We start from the raw sequence: 14,867 nt of genomic DNA, 5'->3' as shown, positions 1-14,867 counted from the left end.
TTGTTATCCCCCTTTTACAAATGAGGAAACTGAGGCTCAGGGACATTAAACTAGGGAGGGGGAGGGCTGGGATCCAGAGGTCGGAATTTGCTGCTGCTCTTAATAGTGTCAGTAAACTGCTTACAGACATCAAAACAAACCAACCCCAAAGCCCAGAAGCAGCAACAAAAAACACAACAGAGTGAAGAAGTTTGGGCGGAGAGAAAATAAGGGAAGGAGACCGGGTGAAGAACTGGGATTGGGTCCTGTTCATTGATTACAACTTTGGCTGGGAGCTTTCTAACAGCCAAAGGAAAAAGGAAACTTGTCTTGATTCAGAGGATCCGCAAGATAAAAGCAAAGCTGCTTTCTTAGGAGACACATAACGGTTTCTGGGAGAATTTCCTGAGAGAAATATCTCCTGCGGATCCTCAAAAAGGGGAGACATGCTTCCATCGAAAGGATTTTTTCCCCCAAGGGGAAAGGAAATTTTGTCATTTTTTTGATTTTTTTTAAAACTTGGGAAAGCAAATGTTTCAGCAAGGAAATCATTTAACTATGGATTATAATGCTCTTCCCCTGTAAATATGTTTTACGGTTCACATTTTTTCGAATAAAAGAAAACATCACGTGTGGAGTTTTTGTCCTCGGAGATCTTAAAAGAAAGGGTGGCTATTCCTCTGGGTTAGATGCCTGAAGGCAAGGACTGGCTTAATGGGGCCCCTTCCAAGTTGGGGGCTGGGATTCTATACTTCTTCTGTAGCTGTGCAAACACTTCTACCTGGGGCAGCTTAGCCAGTCTTAAACCTAAAGGCTCAGCCACAGAGATGGCCATGAATGCTTCCATTGTGAGGATCCTTCCTGATAAAATAAATGTTTAAAACACACACACATACACGCACTAAAACAAAACCTCCACAACGTCAGGGATTAAGACACACCCAAGCAAGACATTTGCGGCAACAAAAGTTTCGCTTAGTAAATGCTTGTCACTGGGGATGGAGAGTCGGCACTTAGGCACCACTCACTTAACTCTGAGCGTTTGCTGAAGTCCTTTGTGTCTTAGATGTCAAAGAAATCTTTTCTAAGGGAGCCATCAGCACCACCTCAGGGGTGATGTTTTAAGCCTAATGTGAAAAAGAGAGCTTCTCTAAAACTTCTTATATGATTAACACGGTTCATTGCCCTTTATGACAAAGCATGGGGAGTGCAAATAAAATTCTCTTCAGGAGGAGACCTTCCACCCACCCCCCCCCACTCCTTTTTGTTCTTAAATCATTTCTTAGCAATGTAACACAGGAAAAGAACTTTCACATTTCAGGGGGTGAAAAGCTCCGGGAGATGTAGCTGTGCCGTTTCAACTGACCCAACTCATTCCCGATCGGGTCAGATGGCTCCAAGGAGGCCTCACTGCGGTCGGTAGCCAGGGCCGAAACTCGTCGAAAGCGCGAGAGAGAATCGAGTTAACATCTTGGTGTGTGTTAGGAAACGTTATGTGGAAGAAGCCAACACGAGCACATTTGCTTGGAGTCTCTGTTTCAATCTCTGGCCTTCTGGCCCACACGGCACATCCAGGAAGCAGGTACACAGGAGGTTTCTCGAAAAAAAAAAAATAGGAATGAGGTGCTTGCCGCTAGAAAGAAGGGTCACGTGAGAGATTTCGTCTCTGCAGCAGGAGGCATCACCCTCTGCAGTGCTTGATGGACTGTTACTCTAACAGGTTTTCCCTTTATAAACAGAGTCCAGCCGCTTTGGCCTTATCTACTTGATTCTAAAATAGCTCGTCAGTTTAATAGCATTCAGGTTGTTTATGCACACACGAGGCCCTCTGGAAAAAAAAAAAAAACCCTTTTCATGTCGCCAAACAGGCATTTTGAAATCAACTAATTGGATGGTTGTCTGAATTCAACTCGTTGTTTTAAAAATAACCAGTTGTTGCACTGAATTACATTTTTTTACCCCCAAGCCAATTGGTGTGTGTAGACAGAGTTTGAGTCAATCCAGATGGCTGGCTGCAGTTTTGACTTGAACTGACTGGCTGTTTTGTGGTCAGATATATACAGCTCTTGATAGCCACTGGGGAAATGGAGTGGAAGGGAAGGAAGGTGTAGGAAAGTTAGGAGAAATTGTATCAACAAAAGTTTCCATCCCGAGTGCCGTGGATTCAGACGTTTTCTGCAGTCAGCCCTCGACACACACGCACGCACATGCACGCGCGCGCACACACACGCACGCACGCACACATAGCTAAGAAAACAGAAATAAAGTAATAACATGCCTCCCAGCTGGCTCTGCTCACGGCTGTGGGTCTTTCTTTCTTTCTCTCCACGAATTTCTTCACTGCCTGGGTGGCCTGTGGAGGGATTCTGGCAAGTCAGCTCCATAGGTTGAAATGCCTCTGAGGCTAACTTTTCCTTCCTGTGGGGAGCTCTCCTTTGAGGGACTCTGTGCTCTTCTCAGTCTGTGAAGGCACGGCAGGAAAAAGTAGGGCTTCGCTCAGACCCGTACCCCCTAATTCCAGGCACGAGGCCTGACTCTGACCCGTGGAACCACTTTTCCTCAGGGAAGCTGTGAATTTCCTGTAATGAATGTAAGCGGTTCTCCCGGCCCAGGCGTTACCACTACATCTCCAGAAATTCTGAGTTTCGTATCATCGATGGTCTCCATAATTAGCTGTCAAATTCCCCTGGCCTGAGGAAGTGCGATTCAGATGCTTTCAATTCAAAGGCTACTTTATTCGGACTTCTCATTTTGATTTCTTCATTGACCTTCATGATAACAGGACCAAAGTAGATCAGAGACAGAGTTTCCCTGAACCACTTCAGGTTTGTCACGCACGAGGAGGAAAAGGTTCTCCAAACATTTCAAATCGAACTGCAGGGTGATTTCCAAGGCGTCTTCCACTGCCCCCCCTCCCCCCCTCCCCGCCAATTCCGAGTGAATGATGACACAAACTCACTTTTCTACTGCCAACGTTGTACCTTTTCTGCCTGGTGCATAGGTCATTGTTTGTAGTAAAGCAAAGAGCACAAGGAATGTTCTGAAACCCAGCTCTGTGTCGTCCCCGACTTTTCTCTCTCATCTAGCAAATCCTAAATTGGCATGTTTTTCATAACATGCCATTTTTCATGCCTGGCTCTTGAAGGTGAGTATTTATTCCCCTGAGCCTTTCAAAGACATCTGGATAACATTCAAAAGTTTTTGCCTATGACATTTAGGTTTTAAACCACTGCCACATGGCTTGTTGGGATTATTTTTTTTTTTTATTTTTTAGAAATGGACGAATATGACTTGGGTTAAGGTCCTGTCTCCGTGGCTGACCTGCTGTGTGATCTTGGGATCATCACTTTATGTCTTTGAACCTCAGGGTTTTTCTCACCAGTGTTACAGGGGCAATCGTACTTGCATGTCTGGTCTGCCTCGTGGGCTGTGGGGAAGAACAACCCGGATAAGGTATGGGGGGGTAGCCCTTTGTGAAAAGCATGAAGTCTTAAACAAACGTAAGAGATTTGGAAAGGAGACAACTGAAACTTAACTGGGATGATGGGGCAGTCCTGGAAACTGGAAGCTTCCTTCTCAGATCCAGGGGTGTGTTGTCCAGCCCCCAAATTGCACTACGTGTCACCATTACTTTAATTCTTGGATTGAAACATCCTGAAAGATCAAATTCTAGGGACAAAAAATGGTACGAGTGGATATATTGCCTCAGTTTGAAGAGTCCATAATAAGATTGGTACAGGGGCCAGGAAACTTGGCAGGCTTAAAATTCTGTTAATATCCGTGACACTGTGAATGTGTTAAGGGAACATCACTAATAGTGCAAGTTCTGTTTGCAGCAAAATGGAAGTGAGAAAGATCTCCCTGGATTTCAGAATCATGGCTGCTTCAGGTGTGAACACAACTGCTCAGAGAAAGATGCTCTGTTGATCTGCTCATCTCAGAGTCAAGAACTAAACCGTATCTGTTGAGAGTGTAGACAAAGGGACGAGAGGCAAATCCATTCTTCATTCTTTGGTTTTTCTCGTTAACTGTCTCAGGGTTTCCCATCCTTGAGTGGTGTAGGGGCATTTGATAAACCCCAGATGGTTCAGAAGCACACAGAATCCTGCTTTATATTATCATCGTGTCTAGCGGCTGGCATGTGATTAAATGACCTTTTTGCCATAGGAGCAGTTGCACCGGGGAAGAGGAACTTTCCCTTCCATATGTGGGATAAATGTTTTCCCTCTCCATACAGACTATCAGCCGAGAGCCTGGCACTGTTTCTAGTTGTCAAGAAATCATTGGCCTTTTTCCTCTGAAGAAGAGTCAATTCGTTGCCTAGTATCTGGCAGAAAAAAAGAAAAGTAAATACAGCTTGATATTTCTGTACAGCAGTAAATTAGAAATGGTATGAGTAGTTGTGAATATGACTGTGAAGTTTAAAACCGGGGTAGATCTGGCTGCAAGCTCAAGTTTGAAAGCTTTTTTTCAGGAGTGAATTTGAGCTCCTGTAGTTACATCCAGGAAATACGAGCCATTACTAAGGCTGGGAATTGAGGGTAAGGCCAAAAAAAAAAAAAAAAAAAAAAAAAAAAAGGGTCTGGAAATGTAATTGTAATTGGGGAGGCCGAACGACAGAGGTTAAGCCCTGGGAAATGGAAAGGCAAATCGGTGTCTGAGAATTCCTGGGCCTGTGGCAGTTGACGTGCTGGAGCCTGGCCATCACTGAGCACTGCTAGGCTCTCATACCCTCCACATGGACCTGTTTTAAGGGAGGCTGCAGGAGGGTTGACCCGGAGCCAACACTGGGTAGTTAAAGGAGACCCTCTGAGAGCATATGTCCCCCTCAAACTTTCAAATCCTGCAAAATCTTGATAATCTGGCACCCCCCCCAAAGCTGGCGTTGTGGCAAACCTGGCGATGACCTCACAGCTAGAAATGCAAGACCTCAGTCATGCCTGGTGACTCTAGTGGTGAAAGAGAGACCTGGATAAGGACCGTGAGGGCAAGACTTTCCCCCCTAGTCGCTGTATCAACAATGCTTGGAACATAGCGACTGTTAAATAAATGCGGGTCATAAAAAATAAGGTAATGTGCATTAAAAACAAAAGCCAAACAGAAAACCTGGCTTTGGGGGCCTTTACAAGAAATAGTCTTAACGTTCGTAGGATAATGTGAATACCTACAATGTGCCAGATGCTTCGCCTATATTATCTAATCCTCTCAAAGACCCTGCAAGGTTATGTTTCTCCTAGCATGCAGAGCAGCCGAAAGAATATTTGTATTATCACATGAATTTATCTACCCATTAATTCGTCAACCGAGGTTAAATTTTTAAACCTTATTTTGTAAGTGAAGGCTCAGCCAGGTAGGGCAGCTGGCCTAAGGTCACCCAGCTAGTAAGTTAACAAAGCTGGAATTTGGACTCAGGACTATGTGACTCCAGGACCTACATTCATTCCATCACACCGCGGGGACCCTTGTGAACACGGTGTTGCGACAGAAGTTAAAGCAAGTAAACTAAAGAGTGGGTTGAACCTGACTGGATGGCTGAAGTTACTGGTTACTGATACCGAAAGCAAGGGGACAGCCTAGGAAGGGTCTTACGTTCCCGAATCACAATTTGTAGAAAGCACATTAATGCAGGAGGGCCTGGATTGATACATTCTGTATAGTACATTAAAGGGGAAGGGACAAATCTTGACAGGGCATTTTTGTTGCGGTTGTTTTTAAGAAAGCGAGTTTCATGATGTGTCACAGGCCCAGTACAGATTCAGCCCGATGTTTCGCCATTTCTGTACATTCACAACACGGTACGAAAAGTAAACATGATAAAACAGAGCAGCAAGAACAGATCAGATTAGGTCTCTTGTACTTTGTTGGATAAGGCAGGGAAATATGCAATACATTTCAGAGAGATTTCCACAGAAAGGATTGACACAGGGAAAAACCAGTAATATGCCCTCCAGAAGCTGACTACCGTCATTTCCAGACAATCTAGTGACTTGGTAGACCCCCACGCAGCAAGATTTAGATAAACATAGTCTCTTACCGTTTAGTGCTTTACAATCTTAAAGAGTCAACATCAAAGCCTCAGTTATTTAAAGATTTTAATGACTTAATTGTAAAAATCTCTGAGACTTCTGGAGATAAAGACGATAGAAGTATGCCTGTTTATATCTCCACCCTTGTAAATATTGCTTACAACAAGCATTCCTGGCTGCTCGTTAGGAGAAAAATTAGATTCTAAACGTTGTACACAGCACTGTTCTAAGATCGGGGCACAGAAGTCTAAGATTCCTTCCTTCAAGGAGTTCACAGTCACAGAAACGCAGACTGTCAGAGCTAGAAGGAACCTTAGAGAGCGTCCGGACCGCCTTCCTCAATTTCAAGTTGAGGAGGCTGTGTGGCTCAGAGAGGGTAAATTACTGATCCAGGGTCCCAATGTTCAGAGTGGCAGAACAAGAATTAGAAGCCAGCTCTTTTGACTGCTAGTCCTACGTTGTTTCAATTTTTCCGGTCCATTTGGGAAGACAGGAAACTCCCACGTGAATCAACTTCGGAACAATAGCAGACAAAAAGCTGCTAACAAACCATATGGTATTAACCACAAGTTTAACAGGAGTTTGAGGAGGACTGGAGACATCCAACAGAGCTTAAATCTTCTGCGTAATGACATTCAATTTATTTATGGCAGGGGGGGCTTGCTATGCTTCTGACGTGCTGTACAGGATGAATGAGATGAAGGCATTCCAGGGGAGCGGGACTTCCCTCTGGATCTTATCATCTTGCTCTAAGAAGATAGGCTTTGGTACACAGGCTAGCATCTCCTTCACTTACAACAGAAAACCTGACATAAAATCGGGGAAGGGGCAGGTGGGAAATGATTGGTAAAATAAAACACAAAAGCTATGGAGTTCAACTTCTGTTTTGTCATTTACACCAAGATCTACTGAGATGCAAAGCCTCATGAAAATCATATTTACTCTCTTCTGAATATTGTTGAATAAAGGTGGGCCAAAGAAGAAGAATGCTTCCTTCTATGGGGAAATTTTTGTAGGAGAAATCTTTTAGTTAGAAATTTGTCTTCAAATGGGTTCTGTGTTACTGGAAAGTTTGTATGTGTTGGGATTTTTTAAAAATGTATGTTTATTTATTTATTTATTTATTTATTTATTTATTCTTTTGAGAGAGAAAGAGAGAGACACAGTGTGAACCGGCGAGGGGCAGAGAGAGAGGGAGACACAGAATCCAAAGCAGGCTCCAGGCTCTGAGCTGTCAGCACAGAGCCTGATGCGGGGCTTGAACGCACTAACCGAGAGATCATGACCTGAGCCGAAGTCAGACGCTTAACTGACTTAGTCACCCAGGACCCCCTGTGTTGCGATTTTAATAGGAGCTCTCTATAATGTGGAATGTGGAAATTTATTTTTGTAAAGAAAAGCATCACAGGGCTTTATTTGGAGAACATGTACTAAGTGACTATTATGGCACCGTGCACATACTAGGGCAATGCTTCTCAAACTGTAGTAAAGAATTCATTTATCTTATGGGGCACCTGGGTGGCTCAGTCGGTTAAGCGTCCGACTTCAGCCAGGTCACGATCTCGCGGTCCATGAGTTCGAGCCCCGCGTCGGGCTCTGTGCTGACGGCTCAGAGCCTGGAGCCTGCTTCGGATTCTGTGTCTCCCTCTCTCTCTGCCCCTCCCCCGTTCATACTCTGTCTCTCTCTGTCTCAAAAATAAATGAACGTTAAAAAAAATTAAAAAAAAGAATTCATTTATTTTATATTATGTTTATTTTCCATCCGACATGTACAAATACTTTGGGAAAATACAATAAAAATGAATGCCGAGAAAACCTGAAAAATAAAACCAAGATACAAGACTGTTTTTAAACAGTTATGAGACTCAACACTGGGGCCAATTCATCATGTGGTTCCACGTGGCTGCAATATCAAAATGCTATAACATTTTCTAAATGCTTGCTCTCCCTTTTTGTACTTAAGCTTGTCACAGATTGGTAGCAAACAGTGCAGGGACCAGCACAGGTACGCGGACCGCACTTTGAGTAGCACTTTCCTAGAGGAAATAGAAACGTAATAAGAACCCATGCTCATCTAAAGCCTACAAGTCATGGTGGGCATAATGGTGGGAAACATCCATTTGCTATACAATATGGCAAGTGTAGTGGCCCCTCCAGGTGTTGGTACAGCAAATATGGCAGACGCTGGGCTTGAGTGGTTGTGTATGGAAAGGTTCGGTACCACTCTCCCCTTCCTTTGGGTGTAGGCCCCGACCACAATGCTTCTCAAGAACACAGTTCCTCAAGGACAGACAGCCTTTAGGGTAACTATAGAGTCAGGGGTGGAGTGGAGATGGTCTCTTCTTGAGAGTTGCTACTTTTGAAATTCCCTGAGACTTGGGACTGTGGATGGGGTTTGGGAAGTGGGATGGGAGAGGTGGCTGAGAAAGCATGAGTTGCCATCTGTGGTGGCGGCTGTCAATTTTCCTCCCTCCAAATTGCTAGGAATTCACGGAGGTCTGAGGATGGGAAAGGACTGTGATGGAAGCAAATAACTTGAGAGGTCAGCTGCTGCAGATCCTTTGTCAACCTACTGGAGACCGAGGCTCCAGACCCTAAAGAGCCAGAAAAATACCATAGTAAAATTACTTATAGGTTCTACACACCATACATCATGGTAAATATATTACATTACCTGAACCACTGTGTTTTTTTGGCCACAATAATTCAAAGCAAAACAAAGTACGTGTGAATTGCCATGTGGCACATAAAACCATGCCTCGGGCATCGCCAGCCTTTAGATTTAATACTACCATATTCTCAACCACCAAACTACGACATTTTTTAGAAAACCAAATATCCTATGCGACAGACGAAATGTTAGATATAGAGAGATACAGTATATCTGCCCAATCAAAAAAAAAATCAATGGACTCGGGATATGAAGAAATATGTTAGGAATCTAGATCAATATCCTTTATACAAACCAAGACAGAATAAAATAATTTTTTACTGGTAGCAATCAACATGATGCCACAAATAAAAATTTCAATAGTTCCCCCCCCCATCCCCAAATCTTGGACTCTAACTTACAAGAACCTCAGTATATTTTCTGGATTTAGTGAGGGCAAAGCGTAGTCCCTGGTCTGAGGAGAGGCCATCCATCCACAACTCATAATGCAAGCATCTCAGCCGGCCCTATTAATTTTCCATACGCGCGGAGCCAAACTCTGCCTGGGATTATTATGCAATTTTCAAAATGGCTTTACGTCTTTCAACTTACAAAGTTACCATTTACATTGCACTGGCCTGCTGGCTGGGATGAATGAATGAACACTCTTTCCCAAAGGACCATAATTCATTCTCTGATCATAGCTTATACACTTGGGAGAATTGGGATCAGTGTGCCTGGCGCCTCCCTCCTCTCCGCCCCACAAAGGAGTCATACACTGCAAGAGAAGGGGAGACAAAGTGGCTGTGTGCCACGGAGCACAGAGGTGTGGCTAGGGAGGTGTTGACCGTGAGTAGCAGCCGTCCAACATATAAGCAACTGTCTACATGATGTGATTTCAGGTGCACCAAAAAAGGCCTCATTGCCCCTCAGTTTAAACACTCCCTTCCCACTGGCGAATGCCTAGAATTCCACAGTTTGGAGAGCTCTGTTCCTTTGGCTTAAAGCTTTGATCCCTGTCAAAATACCCGTACCCCTGGGTGGGCAGCCCCATTATATCCTATCAACCAGATATGCTGTAGGCGGATGGGTTTGAAAGTTTCTTCTCTGAAAGCAGATTTTGAGCACAGGACCAAGGGGAGAAGATACTGTGCACCTGAGGGGGGTGGGGAGAGGAGGGCATCATCTGCGGGCCAGAGGGAACCGGGCCCAAGACAAACCATGTGTGTGTGTGTGTGTGTGTGTGTGTGGCCGTGTGCTCGGCTGTGTAGGAGCCTCTCCCGTGGCGGCAGCTGTTGAACACCCTTTCTTAGCTCTCTCCCAGAAACCTTGATTTATGCTGCTTCTGGAGCCACGGAACTAGACTCTCCTCCCAGCTACAGCAAGATAATAGCTGCTGGCTACAGCTGGGAATTCTCGAATTCTTTCAAACTGGAGACTAGGAACGAGAGGTGAAGAAAAGTTCTTCTGAGGTCCAAAGAGGAAAATGGGGCCCAGCGGTGTCATCTGAATGCTTCCAGCGGGACCCGAAAGCACAGAACCATGAACTGTAGAAAGTGAACGCTGGCTCACTCAGCACATCCTTTTGTGTTTCTCGACTGATTGTTTCTCTTTGTCTCTTCCAGCTGAAGAGTAAGCATGAGTCATCGGCCTGACTTCTAACCGAGGAAGGGAACCGAGGAAGGGAGCCTCGCAAGGTAAGACGGCTGTTTATGTAAAAGAGAAAAGGGAAAACCCGATCTTAACTCCTAGTCACTCATCTGGGCAGTACGGAGTATATACCGGAACAGATCTTACACTTTGGTAACGGCACTGGATGTTCGTCAGTAAAACTCCACGTCACTGGATGGGCACAGTTGACTGAATTGACATCTGCCAGTGGTGTTCCCACAAGTGTTCCCGAGCAGAAGCCTATTATTCCTCGGGGTCTGTTCCAGTGCTTGAAGTTCCAGTGCCAGAGTCATCGCTTGTGGGCCGCCAGGCTAGAAGGACTTGGAGAGGCCCTTATGAAAATAGAACCACCGCTGAAGCCTGGCACGTTTTATTAACTCCTACCTTAGGTTGGCTTCAAGACTTGAAGAAGCTGCTTGGACAGGGAGCAGACGCTCTAAGGCCAAAGACGTAGCCCTCCAAATCTCGGGGCCAGTCTGCCCGGGACCTAGCCCAAATCCTGGTCATTCACATACCACCCCCCAAGTTTTGCCCTGTTGTCATACTCCCAACACCATTCCGTGTTTTCCTTCAAGCCAGCTCACGTTTGTCCTGAAAGCAGCTTGTGACAGCGCCGTCTACCCAGCTTTGTCCTAATGAAATCATGGGTTAGGGGCACTACATTTCTCTAATCCATATTAAAATAAAGATCCGTTAAAAGACAAACCAAAAACTTCACCGGCCCACATATCACCAGAGCTTCACACACTTCACTCTGGGAAGCACTGGCCTGGTTCAGACAAAGTGTATTACATATAAAAGTTTATATTAAAAATAGGTTACAGTCCCTCATTTCAAGGTACTCAATACCCAGTAGTTGAAAACAACTGTTGCCTTTGTAGTTAGTTGCATGAGCTCTGGAAGATCATGAATTTATGGGAGGTCATGTCTTCCTCTGCGAGGTCGTGAAATTCAATCAATGCTTGCCTTCCAATCTGCCCTTTGGTCACAGGGCTCCACAGGTGGAACATATCAAACTCACCAGCCAAATTATGACTCTTAATTGGTGTTTCTTTTAAAGTGGATATGTCATTTGTCAAATGTTCAATGCAGGCGCAGGCCTAGCCCCAGGCAAAATTATGAAGTAGGAGAAGAATGCCAGATACATAGGCGGCACTCAAATGTTTGTTGAAAAAAGAATGAATGAGCCCTCCGTCCTTGACTCCTTCTCTCCCAACCCCCACAGCCCCCAGGTCACTATGCCTTTTTCATTCTACGCCCAAATACAGCTGCTAGTTTTTTGCCTTCCAGATCTCCTCTGCCCTGAGCCTTTATCATTTCTCGACTGGATTATTTTCACAGCGTTTTCACTTGCTTCCAACCCTCTTCCTTCTCCAAGCCATTCTCCACAATCCACGATGTCGCTGGAGAGATCTTTTCCTAAGGCAAACATGATCATGTCACCCCTCTGCTTAACATTCCCTTACGTGGTTCCCCAGGCTCCTTGGCCTGGCTTCAAGACCGCATAATCTGGCCCTTGCTCACCTTGGCTGGTTGAGCTCCCCTGACCGCCTGCCTACCTAGCGTGAAACATTACTTGTGCTTCCCACTTGCACTTCTCCAACGGGGGCCATGCCAGGCTCTCCTGGCTCAGGCTCTGTTCACGCTTCTTCTTCTCCCTTGGCACCCTCCTTGCCATCTTCTTTTCTGACCTCAACTGGCCTTTTCCATCTAAGTTTAGGGAACCATCTCTTCTGGGAAGCTTTCTCTGACCTACCCGCTTACCCCTTAGAACCCGTTGCCTTTTGCCTCTGTCTTATCTCCGACTATGTGCTGCGTTAACATTTTCTACTTGGTTGTTTTCCCCATTAACTTGTAGGTCTTTGAAGTCAGGTACCATGGGTTAATCTTTGGATCCCCATGGTCTGTTTGCATCCCACATATCTGGCGTGTAGTAGGGTAGTAGGAGTTCAAATATTTGTTATTGAATGAATGAATGAACAAATGAGTCAACTCCTCACCAGGCTTCCCTTCCTTTGCCTCTTTTCTCCGTCCGCAAGTTCTGGCACACGCCCCTGGCCTGGCACTCCCTGGAAAACTCCTGGCGTGGAGGCTCTCCCTTTTCTTTCCTTAGCAAAACCTACTTTTACCTCCATCAGAAGCAACACAATCAGACGATAAACTAATTCACACTGGGGTGTTAAGTCATGTCATTATACAAATACTTATTGAGTTCCTACTATGTGCAAGGCACTATGCTAAGGTGTGTGCGTGGGAGTCACAGAAAATAAGAGGGGAGTTAAAGATCCTTGCCTAGGAACACATAGGTAATGACTAAATGCATTCCTCCTTGGAGAGGTATTTCATTTTCAAAGAACTGGTTCTGACGGTGAAATTTAAGCAGGAGAGGTGGGGATTTGGGTCTAGGAGACAACAGCCTTCTACTCCTTCTGCGAAACAGGCTAGCTCTGGCTCAGTGAATTTGCTGTGTCCAATGATTTTGTAATGAGTTAGGCTGGCGTTAAGCTCCAGGTTATTTTGTTGTCGCCAGTTGTGCTTTGCTTCACGAAGCGTCACCTGGGGCTATCTTGCAGGAGACAGATTCTTTTAACATTCTGGGATCAGGTGCTTTCTCTGATTTTGCGTGGCTCTTTGGAATCAAACCTAGCACATCCCACGGGCTTTGAGACTTTTTAGGTACGGGAGTCAGAGAAGAGGCAGGCTGTGACCCGCCCCCCCCCCCCCCCGCCGCACCGGCGGTCCCCAGCTGCCCCCAGCTGCCCCAGAATGTAACTATTCGTGGGTTGGGTTTGCGAACCCGGCCGGGGTTGCCGCGTTGGGAAAACGGTGCGAGGGAAGCCCCTCGGAGAGCAGGAAGAGGTGGTGGATTTTGCACGGAAGGGGAAGACCTCGGGTGGCTCCGGTGGCCAGAGACGAGCTGGACAGGGCTGGCAGGAGGCCTGTGGCGAAGCGGAGAGGGGCCCCGAGGCCAGGGAGCCCCGCGCACCACGAAGAAGGATGGAGAGGTTGCAAAAATCCTAAAGGGAAAAGCCCTGCCGGCTGTAGGCCAATGAGCGGCGGGAAGGAGGAGTGAGGCTGGGGAACTTCTCCCAGAGCCAGTCAGAGGGGACGGCTGCTGGGAAGCCAATCAGCGCGCCGGAGCCCGCAGCCCCTCTGCAGTAGTTATGCCAGAGCGCCCTGGGTAGAGCGGCGGCGAGCGGGCAGCTGGGCTGGGCCGCCAGGAGCCACCGCACGCGCTCGGCGCCCTCCTCCCCGCCGCCCTCGCCCGGTCCCCGCGCCGCCGCGCCCCCGCGGGCCCCGCGGCCCCGCGCCCCGCACCCGCGGGCTCGCCACCGCTCGGCGGCCGCCGCCCCCTGGCCGCGCGCTTGGCCTCGCCCCGCCCCGCCCGGTCCCCCGTCGCCCCGCCCCGCCCGCCGGCCCCGCCCCGCCCGAGCCGCCGAGCCGTTCCCGCCCTCGCCCCGCGCCCAGGTAGCTGCGAGGAAACTTTTGCCGCGGCTGGGTAGCGGCACGTCTCCCGCTCCTCAGGGCCGCTGCCAGCCTCGCCGGGTCTCGGGACTGCTCTCGCTCCCGCTGCCACTCTCCCGCGCTCTCCTCGCTGCCCGCGAAGCAGGATGGCGGGGACCGTGCGCACCGCGTGCTTGGTGGTGGCGATGCTGCTCGGCTTGGACTGCCCCGGACAGGCGCAGCCCCCGCCGCCGCCGCCGGACGCCACCTGTCACCAGGTCCGCTCCTTCTTCCAGAGACTGCAGCCCGGACTCAAGTGGGTGCCCGAAACCCCCGTGCCAGGTGAGGAGGAGTCCCCGCGCGCGTGCCCCGCGCCCGGCGGTGAGCCGGGGTGGGGGTGGGGGTGGGGGGCGAGTGGCGGCCGTACCCCGAGCGCGCCGGCCCCGCGGGCCGGCGGTCGTACGCCCCGCCGCTGGGCACTCGGGAGCGGTCGCTGCGCCCGCGGCCCGGCCAGGTCTACCGGGGGAGGGCGGAAGGGTGAGTAGCGATCGTGTCTGCATCCCCCCCGACTCGCTCTGCTGTCGGGGAAGGTGCGGGTGGGAGGAACCGCGGGGATGGCCTTCCCGCTAGCGCCCATTTTTGGGGGGGAGGGCGGGAAGGGGGGAGCTGCTTCCCTGGGCCTCGGCGAACTGCCGCCCCACAGCCGAGCCGGTGCCTCGGGCGTTTGCCACCCTCGCTCGCACGAACGTGCCAGCATTTCAGCCTCAGCCGGACCGCGGCTCCGGCCGTTCCCTCCCCAACCTGCCCCCACGCCCTCCTTTCCGCAGCCTGGGTTCCCGGGGCTCGCGGGCCCAAGTGCAGGCAAAGTTGAGGACAGATCTCCGAATCCGCAGTGGCAGGTAGAGACACGCTGGGGGAAACTTTTGAGTAGGTGGGTCCCCGCGATGAGGAGGACCGATCCTTTTCCTTCAAAACAGCGTCCCTTATCTAGGTTGGCAAAATCGCTTCGGAAACGGTGCTGCTGGCCGGGGAGCAGGAGTCCAAAGATGATTTAACTCCTCCCCTTCTCAAATTCATCTGCCTTCTTGACAGGCTGG

The 14,867-nt window shown here is 48.4% G+C and overlaps 1 protein-coding gene across 4 annotated transcripts in view; it reads left to right on the top strand.

Annotated features, from left to right (window-relative positions):
• The first annotated feature begins 13,937 nt into the window (after positions 1-13,937).
• Positions 13,938-14,867, top strand: part of GPC3 (glypican 3) — a 424,445-nt gene continuing 423,515 nt past the window's right edge. For all 4 annotated transcript variants that reach the window (XM_047082089.1, XM_047082088.1, XM_047082087.1 and 1 more), the window contains exon 1: positions 13,938-14,112. In XM_047082089.1, coding sequence (XP_046938045.1) covers positions 13,938-14,112 — 175 coding nt within the window. The remainder of the gene's footprint in view (positions 14,113-14,867) is intronic.

The sequence above is a fragment of the Lynx rufus genome, unplaced genomic scaffold (genome assembly GCF_022079265.1).
Source record: "Lynx rufus isolate CCGP_SWC_20201006 ecotype Redwood Valley unplaced genomic scaffold, mLynRuf1.p SCAF_19, whole genome shotgun sequence".
Classification (NCBI taxonomy): domain Eukaryota; kingdom Metazoa; phylum Chordata; class Mammalia; order Carnivora; family Felidae; genus Lynx; species Lynx rufus.
This window is presented reverse-complemented; position numbering and strand designations above follow the sequence as displayed.